The sequence below is a fragment of the Hyaena hyaena genome, unplaced genomic scaffold (assembly GCF_003009895.1).
Source record: "Hyaena hyaena isolate Hyena2069 unplaced genomic scaffold, ASM300989v1 scaffold_392, whole genome shotgun sequence".
NCBI classification, from domain to species: domain Eukaryota; kingdom Metazoa; phylum Chordata; class Mammalia; order Carnivora; family Hyaenidae; genus Hyaena; species Hyaena hyaena.
In genome coordinates this window covers 1,533,474-1,558,182 of record NW_024081017.1, presented here as the reverse complement: position 1 = coordinate 1,558,182, position 24,709 = coordinate 1,533,474, and the positions used below count along the sequence as shown (strand labels likewise).

The 24,709-nt window shown below is 48.3% G+C and overlaps 1 protein-coding gene across 2 annotated transcripts; it reads left to right on the top strand.

Moving 5' to 3' along the window:
- Window positions 1–7,550: 7,550 nt before the first annotated feature.
- On the top strand, window positions 7,551–24,292 carry ECSIT (ECSIT signaling integrator). 2 transcript variants are annotated; one of them, XM_039251037.1, is made up of 9 exons: window positions 7,551–7,628; window positions 7,840–7,980; window positions 13,062–13,181; window positions 17,363–17,780; window positions 18,140–18,363; window positions 22,786–22,843; window positions 22,960–23,108; window positions 23,325–23,382; window positions 23,961–24,292. In XM_039251037.1, exons 3-9 carry the CDS (start codon window positions 13,086–13,088, stop codon window positions 24,209–24,211), a joined length of 1,254 nt encoding a protein of 417 aa, XP_039106968.1. In that variant the 5' UTR covers window positions 7,551–7,628; window positions 7,840–7,980; window positions 13,062–13,085; the 3' UTR covers window positions 24,212–24,292. The 2 variants fall into 2 exon arrangements, with proteins under 2 accessions (XP_039106968.1, XP_039106967.1); XM_039251036.1 differs by having other exon boundaries at window positions 23,277–23,382.
- Window positions 24,293–24,709: the final 417 nt, after the last annotated feature.

Genomic DNA, 24,709 nt, shown 5'->3' with positions numbered 1-24,709 from the left:
GAACTGTTAGTAGCTGTGTAGACTGTCTCTCAACTTGGTTTATCTTGATTGGACTGAGGTTTTCACATTACTGGGAAGGATACCAGAGAGGTGATGTCCCCTTCTCCTATCAGGGGGCTATGACGTCACCGTGACTCATTGCTGGTGATTTTAACTTCCATCCCTTGGTTAAGGTGCGGTCTGCCAGGATCCAACGCTGTGAAGCTTCTATTTTTCCTAGGGTTGTTTTGTGGACGGTGGGTAAAAGAGTCTGCATCGGGGTTTCACACATACTGTTGTGCTGTGTTAATAAATACAAAAAAAAAAACACAAAACAAAACCCAAAACTATGTACAGACCTGTGTTTGAATCCACTCCTTCTGTAAGGATAAACAAGAAAATAATAGCCATAACTGCCTCAAGAGAAGAGACACTGGGCGCCCTGAAGGCAGTGGCCAGGTCGCTGACAACTCTGCCACCCACGCGTGCCCTCACACACCTCCAAGCTGAGCAGAGCAAACTGCGCCTGCGCAGAGCTGGGCTCAAGTGCGCTCCCAGCAGCGCCCACGTGGCTGTCAACGTGCTGGGGAGGGAGGGTGCAAAGCCCCTTGTACCAGTAGTTGATTGGCTGGCTCGCCTCCCAGCCTGGCCAATCACAGGAACCTTCATACCACGGCTGCGCAGAGCCTTCCAGGCCGCTTATGTGTGGCTCTGAGTATCCTGTCCACATGGCAGTGCCTTGGCTTACAGAGAATCGGGAACTGCAGATATGGCTTTTGCGGAGGTGAATAACTAACTGTCCTTGCCTAGAGCCTCTGTTACTGCCAAGCCCCCCATTTTATGTGCTACTTAGGTTAATAGCCTTGAACTGGCGCTTTCCAGGGGAGCCTAGGAGCCGCCCTACTCCAATCGGACCTCATCTTTTATCACTTGTCTTTTTTTTTTAAGTAGACTTTTAAAAACTTGTAGAATATGTACGACATAACATTTACCATTTTTAAATGTACAATTCTGTGTTATTAAGTACATTCATATTATTAATGCAACCCACACCACCATCCATCACGAGAACTGTTTTCAGTCTTCCAAAAGGGAAACTTTCCAAATAACACGAAGTGCCCATTCTCTCTTCCTTTTGGCTGCTGGCACACACCGTTCTACTTCCTGTCTCTATTTGTCTGTTCTAGGGATCCCCTATAAATGGAATAATACGGTATTCGTCTTTTTGCAACTGGTTTATTTCACTTAGCACAATGTCCTCAAGGTTCATCCATATTGTACCATATATCAGAATTTCCTTAATTTTTAAGGCTGAATAATATTCCATTGGATGTGTATACCACATTCACTTATCTGTCCGTCTATCCACGGACACTTAGGTTCCTTTTGCTATTGTGAACCATGCTGCCATGAACATGGTGTATAACTCTCTCTTCAAGTCCCTGCTTCCAATTCTTTTTTTTTTTTTAATGTTTTATTTATTTCTAGGAGACTGAGAGAGACAGCGTGAGCAGGGGAGGGTCAGAGAGAGAGAGGGTGTCACAGACTGAAACAGACTCCAGGCTCTGAGCTGGCAGTCAGCACAGAGCCCGACGCGGGGCTCGAACCACGAACCGCGAGATCATGACCTAAGCGAAAGTCGGACGCTTAACCGACTAAGCCACCCAGGCGCCCCCCAATTCTTTTTTCTATAGACCCAGAAACGGAATCATATGGTAAGTCTATTTTTAATTTTGAGGAACTGCCATATTATTTTCCTTAGTGGCTGAACCAGTTTAAATTCCCACCAGCAGTATACGACTGTTTCACTTTCTTCAAATCCTCACCAACGCTTGTTTAGACTTTCAAAATATATTGTACATATAGAAAGATGTGCAACTTATCTCAATGAATTAATCATCATGTTTTACAACTTTTATTTTTATATGTGTACTTATGTTTTTTGGGAGAGAGAGAGCATGAGTGAGTGAGGGGTGGAGACGGAGAGAGAATCCCATGAGGTGCAGAGAGGGAGAGACAGAGAATCCCGAAGCTAGGCTTGAGCTCATGAACTGTGAGGCCATGACCTGAGCAGAAGTGGGACGCTTAACCGACTGAGCCACCCAGGCACCCCCCTGTTTTAAAACTTTTAAACGGAGCCATTACATATGGTAAAATGTACAAATCGTAATGGAAAGCTCAATGAATTTTCACATATATACTCGTGTAATCATCACATAGCTCAAGCTATAAAATATTTCTTTTTAAAATTTCCTTATTGGGGCACCTGGGTGGCTTGGTTGGTTAAGCGTCCGACTTCGGCCCAGGTCATAATCTCATAGTTTGTGAGTTCGAACCCTGCATCTGTCTCTTTGCTGACAGCTTGGAGTCTGGAGACTGCTTTGGATTCTGTGTGTCCCTCTCTCTCTCTCTCTCTCTCTCTCTCCCCCCTCCCCCACTCATGCTCACTCTCTCTCTCAAAAATAAATATTAAATTTTTTTTAAAAAAATAAAATAAAATTTCTTTATTAATGTCAACCATTTTGTTAGTCACATGTAACATTTTACATTTTAACTTCATAAAAATATATCCTTCCTTGGAAAAATCTAAGCACATGGAGAACTTAAATTTCTCTACCTGTTCTCAAATTAATTTTGCATTTCCTTCCAGATCTAGCATGTAGCGTGTATTTGTTTTTAAACACATATACATATTTGTTGGATTAACGAGTGTATTTTGATGGTTTGTTCGAGCTGGCAGAATGACAGAAGGCATAAATCTAAATACTTAAATTATACATGGGACACAGAGAACCAGACTCTATGCACAAGCAAGACGGGACTACACTTTTTGGTTAATTACATGGGTCGTTGTTCCAAGTTCAGAATAGATTAACGTTAACAAGATGGCAGCCACAATTATATCTTCAACAGTTTTGACATTGCACTTAATTTTTTTCCAAGCTGCAAGTAGTTGGAAAATGCTTTTATAGGACAAGGGTCTTTGGGTCCCAGTTAGAATGCCAGCTCTCCAAGGCCAGGAATTTTTTGTGCTTACTGCTCTTCCTCAATGCTCAGAACAGTGCTGTTATAAAGGCAGCCCTCAATACATTCCTGTTGAGTGAATCTGAGCCTTCTCATGGTGGGATGGGAAAAGCCTCGGGTTCCTATGCACAACCGCCCCACCCCGCCCCCATTCTGGCCCAGGGTCCAAGTCTCCAGCAGTACTGAGGGAAGATCTGTGAGATCTCTTCAATCATTTCCCACTGTTTGCTCTGGGTCACAAGGGTCCCCCTGCCTCCGCCTTGGACAGGGTGAAGTGGTACATCCATAGCGTGTTGCGGATGCCCAGGACCAGCATAGCCAAGGTCAACTCCCCTGGAATTTTAGAATGGCATCACAAGGACGCCAGCTACATCGCCCAAAGCCACACCATTCAGTGAGGCTACTAGTGAGTTTCAGGGGCAGCTCACCGTACTCAGGAACCAACTGTGGACAAGTGAGTTGGAGGATTGGAGGTTGAGGGAAGGAGAGAGGAATGCAGCAGACCGGGAAGGTCCCCATGTGTCTCCAAACGCAAGCACCCAAAATTAGCAAAGGGCTTTGAGCAGCGAAGTAACGCAGACTGCCCTGGGGCTGGGAGAAGATGGGGAGAGGCAGTGGCAGGGGAATTAGTCAGGCACCCGGAAGGGAAGCTACGTGGGGCTGTCACCGGGACCGTTGGTTTAAATTGGTACATTCATCCATTAATTTATTCATTGTTGTGACTAACATCTATTGAGCACCTACCATGTTCCAGGGCCTGTCCCTACAGCTGGGGACCCTACACACAACAAACAAAATCCCCCTGTCCTCACAGAGCTTAGAGGAACTGAGCCCACAGGAGACGGTCAATCCATGCAGGTGTGGGGAAGGGGAGAGGTGCATCCAGGGTTCTTTTTTTTCTTAGTTTAAAAAATATATATTTATCTATTTTTGAGAGAGAGAGAGAGAGAGAGAGAGTGAGCAGGCAGGAGCAGAGAGAGAGAGAGGGAGACACAGAATCCAAAGCAGGCTCCAAAGCTGTGCTGACAGCTCAGAGCCTGTCGCAGGGCTTGAACCCACGAACTGCGAGATCACGACCTGAGCTGAAGTCAGATGCTCAACTGACTGAGCCACCCAGGTGCCCCAAGGGGTTCTTTACATGAAGCAGAAGAAGCCGAGGAGAGAAACTGCGTGGTAACACGGGAATCTGATCCTGGTTTGTGGAGAATTTCCACCGAGCCTGGAGGGAGCAGGGGTCAGAAGTGTGCCAGGGATTGTGTGACTGGGACCCTGGGGTCCCACCCAGCTGGACCCCGTCTACCTTAGGGCCGGTAACCCGAGACATCAGCCACAGTCCATGGGGTGAGGTGAGCAAGGGGCCCACTGAAGCCTGGACAGCTGTGGACAGGGCGGCTGGGGGCCCAGCATGGAGCGGTCAAGGCCCCGGGTCAACCTCTGCCCTGGGCTGGGGCAGAGAGAGACAGCGGGCTGGACAATGAACCCCCTTAGCTGGGCCAAGCTCAATCTGCGAACCTTCCTGAAGAGGTCCCTCCCTCACCCGGTCATCCTCAGCAGTGTCCACCCCACTCCCCTATGCTGCCAGTTCCCCCACCCGCAGGGGTGCAGAGTAGGGGTGAGAGTGAAATGGAGAACGTCCCTCTGGGCCTGCTGACTGTCACAGAGTGCCATTGATGTCGACGGTCTCCCGGGAAAGCAGGTTGTACCTGCGGAGAGCGCTGATCGCAACGGAGAAGAGGATGAACACACATCTGGAGAGTTAGGTCGCCCCGCCCTTCTGCCCCCGCCCCCGCCCTACTGGCTCCGCCCCCCACGACCTGAAGTCCTCCTGGAGGCATTTGCTCGTCCAAGTCGGAGCCAGAGGCTGATGAAAACTCGCTGGTTGAGCACCCAGAAGCTCATCTGGTGCGAGACCAAGTCAGAGGCTGGACCCCCAGAAGGGGTGCCACAGGGATGGGCTGGGGTGATCATTGCGCTGTGGCCAAGTCTCCTCCCCAAGTGCTGCCTCTGCCCAACTACCCAGCTCCCACAGCCAGTGGGGAGGATGCCAGCTGCACCATCTCCAATGTCGCCATGACCCGAGGCAAGGGGATTATCCGGGATCACAGGCCTGCTGCACACACGGGAAGAGAAGTATAAATCCAGGGACCCAGGCACTGCATCGCTCACACCTTTGGGGGTACCGCCAGCCAAGGGTAGACCCTGGGAACTGGGGGGCACACGGTCAAACACAGAGATACCTACAAACACAGGGACAGCCTCCACTGTGGTGGGTGGGCAGTCATACCCAGAGAAAGGCATTGAGACATGCCATTGTCACACACACAGGAACACAGACACAGCCCCGTGCAGTCACAGAATTGGCCAAAACTGACGCACAATCATAGTCACAGTGTGTGTGTTTTTTAATGTTTATTTATTTTTGAGAGAGAGACAGACAGACAGACAGACTGCAAGTGGGGGAGGAGCAGAGAGAGAATGGGAGAGAGGGAGACAGACCATCTGAAGCAGCCTCCAGGCTCCAAGCTGTCAGCACAGAGCCTGACATGGGGCTTGAACCCACCAACTGTGAGATCATGACCTGAGCCGAAGTTGGATGCTCAACTGAGCCACCCAGCGCCCTATACGGACACAGTGTCATATAGTGTCACTGACATACCAGTGGTAGGAGACAAGCACACCCACACAAGTCAGAGACACACGGGATGTTACAGACACACACCAACCGTTGGACACAACCACACATGTGGAGTTGCTGAACGTCAGAGACTGTCCCAGACTCGACATAGTCACACAGTCACAAACAGCCAGAGATACACGGGGTGTCATGAGCACAGTCATGTACACACAGGGTCAGAGACTCATACAGTCACACCCAGAGAGACAGATGGGGTGTCACACATACACATGTCTCTTGACAGTGGGACGCAATCAGTTATTCATCCATAAGTCAGGGACACACGTGGCATCACGGTCAATGGCCGGCCAGTGTTCAGATGCAATCACATACACGTTATGCAATGGGCATGATCACAGAAATTGGGAAACGCCCCTGCGTGTCCCAGAGAGATGTGGGACAAATTCCACACCCTCCCACACACACAGAATCACAAACATCCAGAAGGCTGTACCATTACAGGTGCACATGCAGCTACTGACATGTGGACACTGAGGACTCGCAGCAGTGCCCAGACCGGCCTGGCTCACACTGACACAGACAGGGACCATTCCTGATCCACAGCCGAACAGCCACACACACACACCTGCACACCTTTGCTCAAGTTTTGGGATACTGCAGACATGCATGAGAACTCCCCCACTCGAACACCCCAACATGATAGACACACATACATACACACTTGTGGTCACAGGACACAATCATGAACGCACAATCTTCCAGGACTCTCAGCCCTCAGTGAGGGTGGCCCGAGGTGTCAAACCAGACGGCAGTGAAGGAAGTGGAGGGAGGTGTTAGGGTGAATTCTCCATAACAATAGCACTTATATGGGTGTTCAGCACAGATTAACTCAAACTTTAAAAAATCTCATGGGGGGGCACCTGGGTGGCTCCATCACCTGAGCGTGTAACTCTTGATTTCAGCTCAGGTCATGATCTCATGGTTATGGGATGGAGCCCCGTGTCGGGCTCCATGCTGAGCATGAAGCTTGCTTAAGATTCTCCTTCTCCCTCTGTCCCTCCTTCTTTCCATATATTTATATATTATATAAATATTATGTATAATAGATAAGAGATAACATATATTTATAAATAAAGATATAATATAAGTATGTATTTAATATAATATAAAGAAATATAAAAATTTTCAAAAAAAAAGGGGCACCTGGGTGGCTCCAACGATTAAGTGTCCGACTTCACCTCAGGTCATGGTCTCACGGTTCGTGGGTTCCAGCCCTGCATCGGGCTCTGTGCTGACAGCCAGCTCAGAGCCTGGAGCCTGCTTCCGATTCTGTGTTTCCCTCTCTCTCTGACCCTCCCCTGCTCACGCTATCTCTCTCTCTCTCACTCAGAAATAAAAACATTAAAAAAAGAAATATAATAAATGTTATATATAAAATATATAAATATATATAATATATAAAACCCCATGAGGTTATTATAATTGGCCCAGTTCAGGGTGAGATAACCCAGGCACAGATGAGTTAAGCACTAGCCCAGAGTCGTGGAGCTCGATTAGCAGAACTTGTCTCCTTCACTGCTGTGTATCAGTCCAGTATCCTCAGCGCCTAGCCTACGGTAAGCGCTCAAAAACGGTTAGGTGAACAAATGAAGGAATCGGCATCACATTTCAGATGGGAAAACTGGGGCCTCCACCTGGAGTCACAGGCCGCCTAAGTCCAGCCTCTCAGGGCGGATCGGTCCAATCATTCCTTTCCGTGCCTTAATGGAGGTGCGGCTTGCCCTGTTAGGGGTGGGGCCTGGCACGGTATGAGGCGGGACCAAGGTCCTTCTGTCTTCCTATTGGTTCTCCTCCATTTTGGGCGGGACCTCTCTAAACCTGCGTTCTCGATTTGCTGTCTCCCCGGTGGCCCCTGACCTGGAAGCTGTCTGAGTAAAATGGCGGCGCCCAGAGCCAGGACCGAGCCGGTCCGGAGTCCGCGGCTTGCCGCGTGAGTATGTAGTTCGCGCGTGGGAAGGCGAACGCGGACTGCTGGGTTCTGTGTGGCTGGTTCTGGGCCGGCAAGACGGGAGGGCGGCCCAGAGCGACCCAGCTGCAGGGTCAGGGCACCGTGACCTTTTGAGGTGGGGGGCGGGGACGTGCTGGGAGAAGCCGATCTCCCTTTACTCCCCTCCCCACGTCCCTAATCTCCTGTTTTGCAGATGAGACAGCTAAAGTTCAGAGAGGTTAAGGGCCTCTCCCGAAGTCACGCCGCAAGTTGGCAGCTAGGCTGGAATTCGAATCCGCATCTGTTTGTCCCAAGGAACCCAGAATACTGGCAGCCACCCTCAGAGCTGCTGTAGGTACACCCCGGCATGGGGGTCAGACTTAACAGATCATAGACGGTTGTAGAAATTTAGCTCTTTTCCCCATTCAACTGGTACTTGTTGGGCGCCTACTTTATACCAGGCACTGTCCAGGTGCTGGAAACACAGCAATGAGGAAGACAGACAAAAATCTCCTCTCTCCTGGGGTAGCCAGACATTAAACAAGTCAGAAATGCAGGGAACAGGTGACTTCACATGCTAATCATTGTTAATAACGCATTCATCAGGGTGATGGGTGCTTGGATTGGGAGTGGGGCTGTGGTCCAGGAAGGCCTCTCATTTGAGTATAGACTGCATGATCAGAGACAGCTATGGATTAATACAGGAAGAAAGTTCCAAACAGAGGGAAAAGCAAGTGCAAAGGGCCTTAAACTGGAATAAATTTAGCTTGTTTAACCAACAATGTAGCTAGAGCTGCCAGTGATAAGAATTGAGTATGGAGAGGTAGACCCTGTCTGAATATTTTAAGTGTGATATAACACTAGTGATTTTTAGGCAGAGAACACTAAAGCTCTCTCTGGCGTGGTGGGAAGGACTGACTGGAGGGGAAGCTGGGTAGGTCTTAAAGAAAGAGACCATGGATTGGGGTGGTAGATTGCAGATGCAGAGAAACGGATGTATTTGGGATGGATTTGGAAGTACTCATCAGGAGTACTTGGTGGACTGAATGGAACAATGAGGGACATAGTGGACTCAGAAATGACTACTGGGTTTGTGGTCCAAATGAGTAGGAATGGTGGTGTCATTGGCTAGGATGGAGAGGAACACGTTTAAGCAGGGATATCAGTTTGGAGCAAATTAAGTTGGAGATGGCTGGGTATAGGCCAAAGTGGCAGTTAGGTATGGAGGTTGGAGGCCAGGACTGGCAATAACTATTTGGAATCCATCAGCACACAGATCTTCATTTTTCAGACTTTAACACACATAGGAGAAACCTGGACTCTTATTAAAATGTGGATTCTGGTTCAGCACATCTGGGTTAGGGCTGAGATTTTGCTTTTCTAATGAGCTCCCAAATGATGTTGATATAGCTGATTCCTGGAACACTACTTTTTGAGTAAGGAAGATTCAGATTAAGGTCTCAATCTTAGCAGTATATTAGTCTTTGGAGCGCTTTATTTTATTTTTTATTTTAGAGAGAGAGAGAGAGCATGAGAGGGGTAGGAGTAGAGGGAGAGAGAGAGAACCCCAAGCAGGTTCCGTGCTGAGTGCTCAGCGTGGAGCCCGACTCAGGGCTGATCCTATGACCCTGGGATCATGACCTAAGCTGAAATCAAGAGCTGGATGGATGCTCAACCCACTGAGCCACCCACGTGTCCCCATTGCAGTGCTTTAAAATGCTGATGCCTGCGCCCTACCTTTAAATACTTTGATTAATTATATCTGGTGTATGACCTGGGCATGGGAATTTTTAAAAGCCCCCAACATGGTTCTAATATGAACAAAGTTTAAGAACCATTAGAGCTGCCTACAAGAATACAGAGAAGAGGGGAACAAGTTGAAAGACACCTCAGGATAGCAGACAAATTCAGAATGTTGGACTCTGACAGATTCAGAATAGTGGAGTGGTTGGGGTGACAGCCAAGTTGGAGAGAGTGCAGAAGCACAGTGTGTATACAGCTTTAAGAGAAGCTTTGCTGTAAAGGGAGCAGAGATATAGAGCAAAGGCTGGAGGGAGTCTTCAGGTCAAAGTGGGAGATGTTAGAGAAAGTTTAAATGGAGATAAGAATGATCCAGACATTTCCTATCCCATTTTATGAGGTCAGCATTATCCTGTTACCAAATCAAACAGACACTAAAAGAAAACTATAGACCAATATCTCTTAAGAACATGGATGTAAACATCCTCAACAAAATAACAAGCAAACCAAATTCTAGCAACATATAAAAAGTATTATAGACCATGGCCAAGTGGAATTGATCCCAGAAAAGCAAGATTAGTTTATTTACTTATTTAAAAAAATTTCTTTTATACTTTATTTATTTTTGAGACAGAGCATGAGTGGAGGAGGGGCAGAGAAAGAGGGAGACACAGAATCTGAAACATACTCCAGGCTCTGAGCTGTCGGCACAGAGCCTGATGTGGGGCTCGAACTGTGAGACCATGACCTGGGCTGAAGTCTGATGCTTAACCGACTGAGCCACCTGGGTGTCCCAGAAAAGAAAGATTAGTTTAAAATCTGAAAATCAGTTAATGAAATATACCATATGAATAAAATAGAGGACACAACCTACATGATTATTTCAGTAGATGCAACAAAAAGTATTTCACAAAATCCAGTATCCTTTCTGATATAAACATTCAACATCTGGGTATAGAAGGGAATTTCTTCAACCTTATAAAGGCCATCTATGGAAAACCAACAGCTCACATCATACTTAATGATGAAAGACTGGATACTTTCTGCCTAAGATCAAGAATAAGAAAAGGATGTCCACTCTTACCACTTCCATTCAGCATTGTACTGGAGGTTTCAGCAAGGGCACTTGGGAAAGAAAAGAAGTAAAAGACATCCAGTTTGGAAAGGAAGAGATAAAACTGTATTTACAGATCATGTGATCTTGTATATAGAAAGTCCAATAAAAAGCTGTTGGGACTAATAAGTGAGTTCAGCAAGGTTGTAGGATGGATCAACATATAAAAATAAGTTGTATTTCTATACTGGCATACTGGCTAAATGGAGATCTAACTAAATGGAGAAGTATCCCATGTTCATGGATCAGAAGACTTAATATTACTAAGATGCCAACATTCCTTAAACTGATCTGGAGACTCAACACAATCCCTATCAGAATCCCTCTGACTTTTTGCAGAAATTGACACCTGATTCTAAAATTTATATGTAATTGCAATGGACCCAGAATAGCCAAAACAATTTTGTTAAAAAAAAAAAAGTATGAAGTTGGAGGATTTACACTTTCTGTAAAACTTACAAAACTACAATAATGAAAACAGTGTAGTACTGGCATAAGACACAACATATAGATCAATGGAATTGGAAGCCCAGAATTAAATGCTTACATTTATGGTCAACTGATTTTCAGCAAGAATGCCAAGACAAAAAGTACTTACCATGATGAGCACTGAGGATTGTAGAATCACTATATTGTACAGCTGAAACGACTATAACACTGTTAACTATACTGGAATTAAAGTTTTAAAGCTTAATTAAAAAAAGAAAAAGAATGCCAAGACAAAATGCAGAAATAGTAGTCTCTTCAAAAAATAGTCCTAGGACAACTGGATATCCACATGAAATGAACCCCTTTCTCACACCATACAGAAAAATTAATTTAAGGCGGATCGTAGGACTAAATGTAAGAGCTAAAACTATTAAACTCTTAGAGAAAACATGGGAGTAAATCCTCATGACCTTGGGCTAGGCACTGGGGGTTTTTTGTTTGTTGTTGTTTTTGTTTGTTTTAATTTAGTGGTTTTTTTAGAGACTACATCAAGAGCATAGATATAGAAGAAAAACATAAATTGGACATCATCAGAATAAAAACTTGTCCTGCAGTCAGTAACATCAAGAAAGTAAATAGTCAACCTAAACAATGGGAGAAAACATTTGTAAAACACAAGGGTCTAGTATCCAGAATATATAAAGAACTCTTACAACTCAATAATAAAAAGATAAGTAACCCAATTTTTTAAATGTACAAAGGATCTAAATAGACATTTCTCCAAAGAAGGTACACCTCGGCCAATAAGGGCATCAAAGAATGCTCAACATCACCTTTTCTTAAAAATATTTTATTTATTTCTGAGAGAGAGAGAGATAGAGAGACGGCGTGAGCAGGGGAGGGTCAGAGAGAGAGGGAGACACAGAATCTGAAGACAGGCTCCAGGCTCTGAGCTAGCTGTCAGCACAGAGCCATATGCGGGGCTGGAACCCATGAACCATGAGATCATGACCTGAGCCAAAGTCGGATGCTTAACCGACTGAGCCACCCAGGCGCCCCATCAACATTGCTTTTTAAGAAGTGCATATCCAACCATTAGATATCACTTCACATTCACTAGTGTGTCTGTAATCAAGATGACAACAGGAATCGGCAGGGATGTGGAGAAATTGGAACTCTTACACATTGCTGGTGAGCGTATAAAAAAGTGCAGCCTCTTTAGAAAATAGTTTGCCTGGCTGTGTCATTTGGAAAAGCATGCAGCTCTTGATTTGGGGTCGTGAGTTCAAGCCCTATGTTGGGTATGGAACCAGCTTTAAAAAATTAAAATAAAAACAATAATAAAACAGTTTGGCAGTTCCTCAAGATGTTAGACAGGATTAATCATATATCTCAGCAATTTGATGCCTGTGTTATCTACCCAGGGGACTTGTAAACACTTGTTGACACAAAACTTCCACCCAAGTGTTCATGGCAGCATTAGTCTTGTTCGTCAAAGAGTGGAAACAACCCCAACTATCCATCAACTGAGGAAAAGATAAATAAAACATGGCTGTATCCATATGATGGAATTTTTTGACAAGGAAATGAAGTCTGTTACGTGCTACAGCATGGTTAAGCCTTAAACAGGTGTTAAGCAAAAGAAGGCAGTCACAAAAGAGCACATGCTGTATGACTCCATTGGTATGAACTACCCGGAGCAGGCAAATTATAGAGACAGTAAGGTTAATGCCTGTCTGGGGTTGAGTACTGAGGGGATATAAGAGAGACTGCCGTTCGGGGATAGGTTTTCTTTTTGGGGTGACAAGAATCAGAGCAGTGGGTATTGTACAACTCTGCAAATATACTAAAAAACTATTGGATTTTACACTTGAAAAGGGTGAACTAGATGATAGGTGAATAAAGCTGTGAAAAAGAAAGAATGATCCAGTAGGGAGGGGGATGACGGTAGGAACAAATTCCTCAAGATAGTGAAGGGTGTAGCCCAGCAAAATGGGGACCCTTGACCGTAACAGCCATTTTAAGTCCATGTGGCGAATGAGGAAACCAGTGGGGCTGGGGAGTTGGCCATGCAGCCTGGAACATGGCCACAGCCCAGGAGGGGGCTCATCTCTGTTAGCTGGCTGATGCGGTCTTTTCTCTCTCTCGGCCAGGTGGTTGTCTGACAAGCAGAGGCAATGAGCTGGGCCCAAGCCATCCTGCTGGCCCGGGGCCTCTCCCGAGGCTGGGGAGGCATCTGCGGGGCTGCCCTCATGGGACCTCCCTTCTCCCAGGTAACCACCAGCTGGCCTGTCTGCTCTGAGGGCTAGTTGCTTCTTTGTTTTAAGAAGTGCCAGCGCCCATGTGGGTGAGGGGCTTGAATTTGGAAATAAGGATATACGAGCTAAGTAGATGTGGGCAGTGACTGTGAGTGACTCCTGCATCCACTTGTAAAGATTGGGCAGCGAGTTGAATTTCCCTCCTTTCCCAGGGTGACCAGATGGCCCAAGCCTATCAACGGGCATACATGGCCACAACAGCGATGGCGGGCACGTACCTTGTTTTATTGTGCTTCCCAAATAATGTGTGTTTGTTTGGTTTCAGTTTTGGTTTTTGGTTTTGCTTTGTTTTGTTTTTTTTGTTTGTTTGTTTGTTTGTACAAATTGAGGGTTTGTGGCAACGTCATGTCAAGCAAGTCTGATGGTGCCATTGTCCAACAGTGTTTGCTCACTTCGTTCTGTGTCCCGTTTTGGTAATTCTTGCAATATTCCAGACTTAATCATTACTATCCTGTTTGATCTTGGGCCAGTGAGGATGACTTGTCAAAAGCTCAGATGCTGGTTAGCATTTTTTAGTGGTAAAGTATTTTTTAATTAAGGTACATACATTTTTTCAGCCATAACTGTATTGCACACTTTAAAGACGATGGTACAGTGTAAACATAGCTGTATGCACTGGGAAGCCAAAAAATTCACTTGACTCCTCGTATTGTGACATTGGCATGATTGCCAGAGTCTGGAACTGAACCCTCAGTATCTCCGACCTATGCCTGTACCTCCCTTACCGAGCAGTTCCTCTGGGCCAGGCCATGTGCCATGCTTTTTGTTTACATATTCTTGTTGGTGATGTCTCTCCTTCTTTTGGGCATTCTAGAGCTTCCGTTCTGATTTTTTTTTTTTTTTTTTTTGAGAGAGAGTGCAAACAGGGAAGGGGCAGAGAGAGGGAGAGACACAGAATCCGAAGCAGGCTCCAAGCTCTGAGCTGTCAGCACAGAGCCCAACACAGGGCTCGAACTCATGAACCGTGAGATCTTGACCCGAACTGGAGTCAGATGCCTAAGCAACAGCCCCCCAGAGGCCCTGCTTCCTTTCTGATTTTTTAAAAATGTTTTTTAATGTTTTTATTTATTTCTGAGAGAGACAGGCAGCATGAACAGGAGAGGATGAGAGAGAGAGGGAGACACAGAATCTGAAGCAGGCTCCAGGCTCTGAGCTAGCTGTCAGCACAGAGCCCGACGCGGGGCTCAAACCCACGAACTGTGAGATCATGACCTGAGCCGAAGTCGGACACTTAACTGACTGAGCCACCCAGGCGCCCCGCTTCCTTTCTGATTTTTGACCTCTGCACACACCTATGGAATCAGCTGCCTAGTTTCACCTTATTTAAGCAGGACATTGGGATAGCTGTTGGGGCAGAGAGCAGGGTCTCTGATCGCTCTGTCACTTTGTAGCTGTGTGACACCAGGCATCCCACTTCACCTCTCTGGGCCTTAGTTTCCTCCTCTGTAAAATAGGTCACCTAAAAGCACTCTCTTAATGGGCAGTTGGAAAGATTAAATGAACTTCACACTCAGAGAGTGCTGAACAACCCCTGGAAGAATATTAAGTAACTATTAGCTCTTATTTGCCATATATATTTTATTTTGAGAGAGAGAGAGAGGGAGCATGAGTGCAAGCAGAGGAGGGGCAGAGAGAGAGGGAAGAGAGAGCATCCCAAACAGACTCCATGCTGTTAGCAAGGAGTCCAACTCTGGGATTGATCTTACCAATCATGAGATCATGACCTGAGCTGAAATCAAGAGTCAGACCCTTAACTGACTGAGCCCCCGCCCCTCCAGGTGCCCCTCCCCATATATTTTTATTTTATTTACTTATTTTTTAAAATGTTTTTTATTTATTTCTGAGAGAGAGAGAGTGTGAGCAGGGGAGGGTCAGAGAGAGAGGGAGACACAGAATCTGAAACAGGCTCCAAGCTCCGAGCTGTCAGCACAGAGCCCGACACGGGGCTCGAACCCACGAACCATGAGATCATGACCTGAGCCAAAGTCGGACGCTTAACCAACTGAGCCACCCAGGTGCCCCTCGCCATATATTTTTAAAGATGCCTTATGTTTAACCATTCTAATTTAAACATTCAGCTTAATTTAAAATCAGAAATTTGGTAGGGTTACTATCTGTGCAAGGGTTAGCGAACATTTTTGTACTGAGTCAGATAGTAAGTATTTTGGGCTTTGCAAGCCACACGGTCTCTGTTAGAACTACTCAGGTCTGCCACTATAGCACAAACAGCCCCAGACTAGGCGTAGTGAATGTGCACGGCCGTGTTCCAATCCAACTTTATTGACAAAAGCAGGCGGTGGGCCATATTTGCCCCTCAGGCTGTAGTTTATGGTCTTAGGTCCCAGAGGGATCTTGTCTGTCCCCAGCAGGCTCCACTCCTAACTTCTGGGGAACAAGATCTTCTTGACCCAAGGGAAACACTATAATAACAGATAGGGAAACTGAGGCCTGAGCAGTAAAGCAGGATGTGGGCATACCCTAGCAGAGGACAGGCAAGCCAAGATCCCTGCTGACTCCAAAATCTACATTTTCTTTTTTAAGTTTCTGAAATCCATCTTTCGGGTAGACAATCCAGTTAGTTACAACGGGCAGTGTAGTTCGACACTCAGAAAGTTTGGACACTACCCCACAACACCACTTAGCTCCCCGCTCTCGAGGCAAGAAATGTGTCCCACTTAATGCATTTCCTTCCAGATATATTTCACAGGAGCAAAAACTTTATATACATACAGTCGATTCTCATTATCTGCAGGGATTATATTTTATAAAGTGACCGCATATATTGAATTAGTGAATACTGAACTGTCGCTTCCAGGGAAATGTGGGGTAGGTTCCCGTGAGCCTCTGCTCACATTTTCATCAACCATTCAATACATACCTCGTTAGATGTGTGTTTCTGTTTAAAGACACCTTATTTAGTATATATTGTTGGGGCACCTGGATGGCTCAGTCGGTTAAGTGTCTGACTTCGGCTCAGGTCGTGATCTCGCGGTTCGTGGGTTCGAGCCCCGCATCGGGTTCTGTGCTGACAGCTCAGAGCCTGGAGCCTGCTTCTGATTCTGTGTCTTCCTGTCTCTCTCAGACCCTCCCCTGCTCACGCTGGGGATAAATAAATAAACATATTTAAAAAATTTTTAAAATATATATATTGTTGACTCATTAACATTGAACTCCTAGCCAACAGCACTACAACTCAGGCCTGAATGAAGCGTATGTACCACACGGTATTTTCTCTGTAAAGAACAGCAGAGCCTTCTTACCTGTAGGAACACTAGACAACCCTCCGGTACTATGCGTGGGGGCCATTTTTAACTGCAAACTCACTGACCAAAAGACGTGGAAAATGTGCACTAAGTAAACCTCTAAAAGGATGCTTCTTGACAATCTGAGAGCCGAACCCGGAAGGCCGTGCATCTCCTTCTTCGATCTCAGCTGGGAACCAATGGGCTTGGGGGACTCCGATTTTCCACCGCACGGCCTGTGTCTGTGAATGACCAGGAAAAGTGTGGACAGTCCCGACCTGGGGATTACAAATCGATTTTAGCAAGTAGGCAAATTTGCAAATATGGAACCCACAACTAACGAAGATCTATTTTATGTTAAGTGGGTGAGGCTTTCTTTTTTTACACATGTGGGAACTTCCTCTGCACATCATTTCATACGTTGCTTGCTTTCCTTTTATCATATACACCTTGGAGCTCGTTCTGGGTCACAGAAGACCCTCCTCGGTGTGTCTGACAGCTGCAGGCGCTCCTTGTCCAGGTTCATGGCCATTTGCTTAACCATTTCCTTGCTGATGTGCACCGGGGCCATTTTCCACTGCTGTGGTGGACAGACGCAAGTCATTTGGCCCAGGTTTGCTCATAGCTGTCAGATTTAAAAACCAGACACAGGATCACTTTATCAGAGGGTATGTGTTTGTTATTCCGGTGAATATTGCCTCCGTGGGGGTTTTACTCTTGTTTTCTCACACTTTGTAACAGTGCCTGATCTTGAGCTGGTAACCACAGCACCACACACCATCTGAGGCCCTGAGGGATGCCCACTGGCACCTTTCCCAGGAAAGAGCCAGCCCCAGCTGTCCCCCAGGGGCCCTGGGAGGTGCCACATTCCAGCAGCGGTCTCTCTGTCCCCAGGTGTCCCTACAGGTCCCACGGGGTCTCCACTGCAGCGCGGCCGCCCACAGCTCTGACTTGTGGCTGGTCCCTCCGCCACCTCCGCCCCCAAGGGGACCCACCCGGGCCCTGGCACCCCACGAGGAGCTGTTTAGGCAGGCATCAGATGGGGTGCGGGACAAGGCGAACTTTGTGCGGGCCGTGCAGGCCTTTGGGCAGCATAACGTGCACAAGCGGGGCCATGTCGACTTCATCTACCTGGCCCTGCGCAAGATGCGGGAGTATGGCGTCGAGCGGGACCTGGCTGTCTACAACCTGCTGCTCGACGTCTTTCCCAAGGAGGTCTTCCGGCCTCGAAGCATCTTCCAGAGCATCTTCATCCACTACCCCCGGCAGCAGGAGTGCGGGATTGCTGTCCTGGAGCAGATGGAGAGCCATGGTGAGGCCAGCAGGCCCGGGGGGGAGGGGGGCGGGGGGGGAGCGCTCCATGGCTCTCACCTGCCTTTTCTCTTTCTGTTTGGCTGGCTTGCTCCCCCATCCCCTCTCTTAATCTCTCCTCTGTCTCTCGTCTCCTTCCTCTTTCATCTCTCCCTCGGACCTTTCCTTAAATTCTGATTCTTTTCGCTGTCGTCAATTCCCTGACTTCAATTCTTCCTGTCTCTGGTTCTTTCCGTCTGGCCCTCCCCATGATTCTCCCTTGGTCCCGGCTCTTCCGCCCCTCTCCGTCCCTTGTGTCTCTGGCTCCCCTTCTCCCTTCTGCCCCCTCCCTGATGCTCTGCCTGCTTCTGCCGGATACAGGGTTGATGCCCAACAAGGAGACTGAGTTCCTACTGATTCAGATATTTGGACGAAAGAGTTACCCCATGCTCAAGTTCGTGCGCATGAAGCTCTGGTTCTCCCGCTTCAAGAATATCAACCCCTTCCCAGTGCCCCGGGACCTGCCCCAGGACCCCGTGGACCTGGCCACCTTGGGCCTGCGGCACATAGAGCCCAACCTCAGCGCCAGAGTCACCGTTTACCAGGTAATCCACCCCTGTCCGCGCCCTCGGCCACAACCTCGGGCTGAGCCCTCGCTAGATTCCCATGGCCCTCACTCCTCCCGGCAGCTTGACCTCTGATCTCTTCTCCCACCCCTCCCCCCATCCTGTCTGCATCCTGGGCATGTGTCTTCCTTTCTGCCAGTTTTCTTCTCAGGCTTTTGTGCTCACTCTTCTTTCTGCCAGGGACAGTTGTCCCCAGGACTTCGTGTTCTTCGGGTCTCGGCTCTGCTGTCCCTTCCTCAGGATCCCTTTCCTGACCACCCTAGCAGAGGCACTCTGGGTGCCTGGCTTGGTTGCTCATTCACCGTGACTCAGTTTCCCCTGTGTCTGTCAAGGCTCAGCACAGGGTCTGGCACAGAGCTGAGCTCAGCAGTTGTTTGCTGAATGACTGAATGGAATAGTCCACACACACACACACGCTCCAGTGGCCTAGGGTCCCCACTCATGTAAGATCACAAGGGGATCCTGTGGTCCTGCAGGCCAACCCCAGATAACAGATAGTTTCTCTCAGAACTGCTGGTTCTGAGATGGAGAAGCACTGGGGGCTCTGGGGGCCCAGAAAGGGCAGGGGCACAAAAGGCTTCCTGGAGGAGGTGAGGGTAAGCTGTACTCAGGACAGAAGAGACAAGGAGAGCCTTCTAGGCAGAGGGAGCAGCATGGGCTTGGGTTCCCAGGGCAGCTGGGAGTTGCTGGAGATACAGAAAGGGCTTCCTTTGGCCGGTGCAGGGGGTTGGGGCTGGGGCAAAGAGGTATGGAGGGCACCGGGTTAAAGAGTGTGGTTTGAACCTGTTGGTGAAGAGGGAGCCACTTAGAAGTTTTAAGAGGAGGAAGGGTGGGGTGGGAGTTCTGTTCTGGAAGGAGTTTCTGTTTCAAAAGCACCACATGGTGGCCACATGGATGGTGTTGGATGGGGACGGGGAGGGGTGGTGGTAGGTGGGCACAGGCCCAGTTAATAGGAGAGTGGGTGATGGGGTGTCTGGGGGAGAAAGGACAGAGACTCAGCCTGGAGCCTGGTACGGAGGAAAGGTAGTCTTTAACTCATGTCTTCAGTTTGAAAAGGAAAGCGTTTGGGGTGCCTGGATGGCTCCATTGGTTAAGTGTCCGACACTTCGGCTCAGGTCATGATCTCACGGTTCGTGAGTTCAAGCCCCGCATTGGGCTCTGTGCTGACAGCTCAGAGCCTGGAGCCTGCTTCGGATTCTGTATCTCCCTCTCTTTCTGACCCTCCCCTGCTCACTCTCTCTCTCTCAGAAATAAATAAAACATTTAAAAACAATTTTTTTTTAAAAGGAAAGCGTGTTCTTGATACCACTGAAGCCAGTGGTATCAAGAACACAGGATGAAGGCTTCTCCCAGAGCCTGGCCCCTCAGTCCCCAGCCTCCTTCCCCGGAGGTCACCACGTCTGTGTCTCCTTCCAAAGAGGTTCTTTGCACTTGCAAGCAGACCTATCCTTTGTACCCATTCTTTTCTCCCCCTAATTATGAAACTCACACACAGAAAGGTTGAAAACATGGTAAAATGATCACCAACACCGCCTGGATTTAGAACGGGAACGATCCAGCCTCCGTCAAGAGGGAATTGTCTACATAGATTATAATGCCTCAGTCAGGTTGGTCGAAACAAAACAAAACACAAACAAGTGAGAGGTTGAAGTATGTTCAGTGGCCCAGTAAACTCCCTTCAGCGTGAGAAGGGAGGGGAAATAAAAGTGCCTATTATCTATTTGCCTATTTTCACAAAAGTAAATCACGGAAAGTCTGAAATGGGTAGAAATGATGATCTCTGGGCAGGTAGAGGAGATGCAGTAGAAGGAACAAGAGTGGAAGAAAGGCATCCATTGAATATGGATTGACATTTAAAGTATGTAAATGGTGTAGTGTATTTATTTATTTATTTATTTTTAAACATTTTATTTATTTTTGAGAGAGAGATATAGACAGCATGAGCAGGGGAGGGTCAGAGACAGAGGGAGACACAGAATCCGAAACAGGCTCCAGGCTCTGAGCTAGCTGTCAGCACAGAGCCCGACGCGGGGCTCAAACCCACAAACCGTGAGATCATGACCTGAGCCGAAGTCGGACGCTTAACCGACTGAGCCCCCCAGGCGCCCCTGGTGTAGTGTATTTAAAACAAAATCAAAGAAATGGGGAGGCGGGGAAACGCCACCATATTGACAACAAATGAGAAAAACACATTTGGCTAAATGTCTCACTGACAGCATAACTAAGGAGACAAAAAGTTCTTCCGAGTCAGTCATCCAACTGCCCATCCTTCATGGTGTCTATTCTAAGAACAAACAAATCTGTAGAGAAATCCCAAGCTTCCCACGGCGTTCTGGTTAGCAGTAATTTCAAAACTATGTATTTTGACGGATAAGTAAAGGTGTTACTGTTGATAGAAACCAAGATTTTTAGTGTCAGAGAAAAATACACAATCAAAATGCTAAAAAAAAAACAACTGCAACACGGTGTGAAATTTAAAATGAAGAATCAGGATTAAAAAATCAGCATTAGGGGCGCCTGGGTGGCTTAGTCGGTTGGGCGTCCAACTTTCGCTTGGGTCATGATCTCGCGGTAGTGGGTTCGAGCCCCGCGTCGGGCTGTGTGCTGACTGCCAGCTCAGAGCCTGGAGCCTGTTTCAGTCTGTGACTCCCTCTCTCTCTGACCCTCCCCTGCTCACGCTGTCTCTCTCTCTCCTAGAAATTAAAAAAAAAAAAAAATCAGCATTAAATTATTCAATTAAAAGTTTCAGGAGCCAAACATAACATTGTTTTACCCCCCGCACCTCCCATTAAAAAAAACCTTCTACTTAAAAGGCGCTGGAGTGGGGCGCCTGGGTGGCTTAGTCGGTTAGGCGTCCGACTTTCGCTTAGGTCATGATCTCGCGGTTCGTGGGTTCGGGCCCCGCGTCAGGCTCTGGGCTGACTGCCAGCTCAGAGCCTGGAGCCTGTTTCAGTCTGTGACTCCCTCTCTCTCTGACCCTCCCCTGCTCATGCTGTCTCTCTCTCTCCTAGAAATAAATAAAAATTTTAAAAAAAATAAAAAATAAAATAAAAATAAAAGGCGCTGGAGTGGCTCAGTCGGTTAAGCGTCTGACTCTTGGTTTCGGCTCAGATCATGATCTCACAGTTTGTGAGTTGGAACCTTGCGCTGGGATCTGCGCTGGCAAGCCTTGGGGTTCTCTCTCTCCCTCTCTTTCTGTCCCTCCCCTACTCGTGCTGTCTCTGCCTCTCTCAAAATAAACAAATAAACCTAAAAAAATGTTCCTCCAACGAAAAGCATTTTCGCCATGTTCTGTGCCTTGCCTTTTGCCGTTTTTACTTAAGAACATGGCTTCTATGTCTATACCCATTGATTCACCTTTGTTCTTTTTAACTTGAAAGGATGGATGACATGGATTGCAATAGTTGTACGCTCTCAGACATTCTAGTCAAAGAATAGATGCATTTTTTAAAGTTTATTTTTGAGAGAGAAGGTGTGTGCACACGAGCCTGCATGTGAGTGGGGGAGGGGCAGAGAGAGAGGGGAAGAGCCTGACACAGGGCTCGAACTCATGAACCATGAAATCATGACCTGAGCTGAAATCCAGAGTCAGATGCTTGGTCAGACGGAGTTACCCAGGCACCCCAACATGCATTTTTTATTAAATTGCATCTGGTTTTTTGAATCCCGGCAGTATGTGACATCAAAAAGATATAAAAGAGGGGGCGCCTGGGTGGCTCAGTTAAGTGTCTGACTTTGGCTCAGGTCACGATCTCATGGTTCGTGGGTTCAAGCCCCATGTTGGGCTCTGTGCTGGACACCTTCAGAGCCTGGAGCCTGCTTCGGATTCTGTGTCTCCTCTCTCTGCCCCTCCGCACTCACGCTCTGTCTCATTCTATCTCTCAAAAATAAATGTAAAAAAAAAAAGATATAAAAGATTTCCTTTTCTCCCAGTTTTCTGCAGAAGCAAACCCTGGTTTGCTTCCCATGTCTCCTTCTTGGGAGTATGCTGTGCATGTGAAATTATTTTTCTTTTCACAACGTCACAAGCACGGAGTACTTAGTGTGTGCCAGGCACTGTTCTCAGCATTTTAGAACCGTCTGAATTAAGTGCTATTTTCCCCATTCTGCATCTGGAGAAACTGAAGTGCCCACAGGTACAATGACTGGACCAGAGCCACACAGCCTGTGGCAGAGCCTGGATTTTAACACAGGTAGGCGGGCTCCAGGGTCCCCTCAGTGTGCACATCTTCAATGTCCACGGCTCGTGCCAAAGTGGATAGAAGTGAGCAACGGATGGGGTTGAGTTGACGGGTAGGAGGCCAAGAGGAGCCCTGAATTTGCTGGGTCCTCCCCTTCCCCATTACTCTCCCCCGGGAGGGACTGGGGCCCACAAGCTTCCACCCGCGCTCCTCCTTGCAGATGCCTTCTTCTAGAGACTCCGAAGGTGCGGCAGACGCCCCTGAGCCCCACATTGTAGGTAAGGCTCTGGCCTGGGGTGGCTGGATTCTCACTGGGCCTGCTGGGTGGGCTCCGTGGGCCTTTGGGTAGAGCCCCTCAGCCAGGGCTCCCTGGGCATGCGTGTCTCCCTACCAGGCATCCAGACCCCGGATCAGCAGGCCGCCCTGGCCCGCCACAACCCAGCCAGGCCTATCTTCGTCGAGGGCCCCTTCTCCCTGTGGCTCCGAGACAAGTGTGTCTATTATCACATCCTCAGAGCTGACTTGCTGCCCCCTGAGGAGAGGGTGAGAGCCCAAAGCTTGAGTGGGGGGGAGGGGTGTGTGGGCTCATGTGAGATCTCAGAGGTGCTGGGGGTGGTGGGGCGGTAGATGGCCCCTGGTTTGGGGATAGGCTGCAGCTGGCTGCAAGATCATGGGCCTCTCTCTCTGCCTGCACCTGCCTCTCCGGGGTAGGAAGTGGAGGAAATTCCAGAGGAATGGAATCTCTACTACCCAATGCAGCTGGACCTGGACTATGGGAGGAGCGCCTGGGATGACTATGAGTTTGACATCCATAAAGGTAAAACTGGGATGAGCACCAAACACGGCTGGATGAGACCTCTGGGGTGGAAGGGTGGCACCCAGGCTGAGACATAGCCCAGTTACCACATGCAGACCCAGCAGATGCACACACACAAGTATATACATATGCACACATGTGCGTGGGTGCACACACACACACACACACACATACACACCTCACTCCTCAGGGGCTCCACGCCTGTCAGCCCTTGGTCATGGGACACCTCTGAGCTGGCTACTGAGTGTCACCAGGACAGGCTCAGTCCCTGCCCTTAGGTCCCAGTGGGGGACCAGGCAAGTTAAATTATATTCTTGGGGCCTAAGGGGAGGAGCACACCACTGGGCTTCAGGTGGGGTGTGGGGAGGACTTCCCGGTGGAATGTCAAAACCAGGAGGCATCACTTAGGTGACGCATGGGATTGGCAGTCTAGACAGAGGGGATGTCTTGTGCCAAGGCTTGGATGCACAAGAAACATCCGCCCGGTGGCCTGGAAGGGGTGCAGCGCTGGGGGGGAAGGGGGGCGGTGCTGCTCCAGTCCCCACTGCACAAACTCTGACGCCCGTTTCTCCCAACAGTGGAGGAAGGCCCTATCTTCGCCATATGCATGGCGGGTGCCCACGACCAGGCCACGCTGGCCAAGTGGATCCAGGGCTTACAGGAGACAAATCCAGCCCTGGCCCAGATCCCCGTAGTCTTCTGCCTGGCAGGGTCCACGGGGGAGCTCCTGGCGACCTCCTCGGGACTGGAGGAGCCGCCCCCGCCCCCACCAGAGGGCCAGGAAGAAGAGGAAGACAATCAGCAGCGACAGCAGCAGGGACAGAGCTGAGCGGTCACCAGCACAAGCTATGGACTGGTGCGATAGCATGAGACTCCCTTTGAGTGTACAGCAAATAAACGTTTTCCGGCTCAGGGCTGCCTTCTGTCTTCTCTGACAGCGTGGCGGCCTTGCCCCTTTAATGTCTGGTAGCCTGGCTTTCCAAGGGGTTTGCAGCCTCCAGGACTGACCGATCCGACCCCAAGCTTTCCCTCTGCCTTCACCCGGACAGCTCCTACCCTTCCCTTGTCATCCTCAGGGTGCTCAGAATAAGGCGCAGAGAGAGGAGCCCCTACCTCCCAGGGTCTACGGGCCCATCTAGGTCTTTCTTCCCAAGGCTGGACTCAAACCTCAGCCCTTCCCGAGGCCTCTGAGAAGTTAGAAGAATTAACAGAGAAAAGGAATAAGAAAAGAACGAGTGGTCGCTAGCCCTCGCTTGTCGCGCGCATGCGCAGTGTCTGCTCCTGCTCTCCTTTTGGCGCCGTGGGGCAGTGGAAGTCCATGAGAAAT

What these genes read in the sequence shown, in the direction of transcription:
- ECSIT (XM_039251036.1), top strand. Translation starts at nt 13,086, where the DNA reads ATGAGCTGGGCCCAAGCCATCCTGCTGGCCCGGGGCCTCTCCCGAGGC. An exon ending in TGGGACCTCCCTTCTCCCAG is followed by an intron (nt 13,182 to 17,362) that starts GTAACCACCAGC and finishes CTCTGTCCCCAG; the next exon opens with GTGTCCCTACAGGTCCCACG. An exon ending in CCAGAGTCACCGTTTACCAG is followed by an intron (nt 18,364 to 22,785) that starts GTAATCCACCCC and finishes TCCTCCTTGCAG; the next exon opens with ATGCCTTCTTCTAGAGACTC.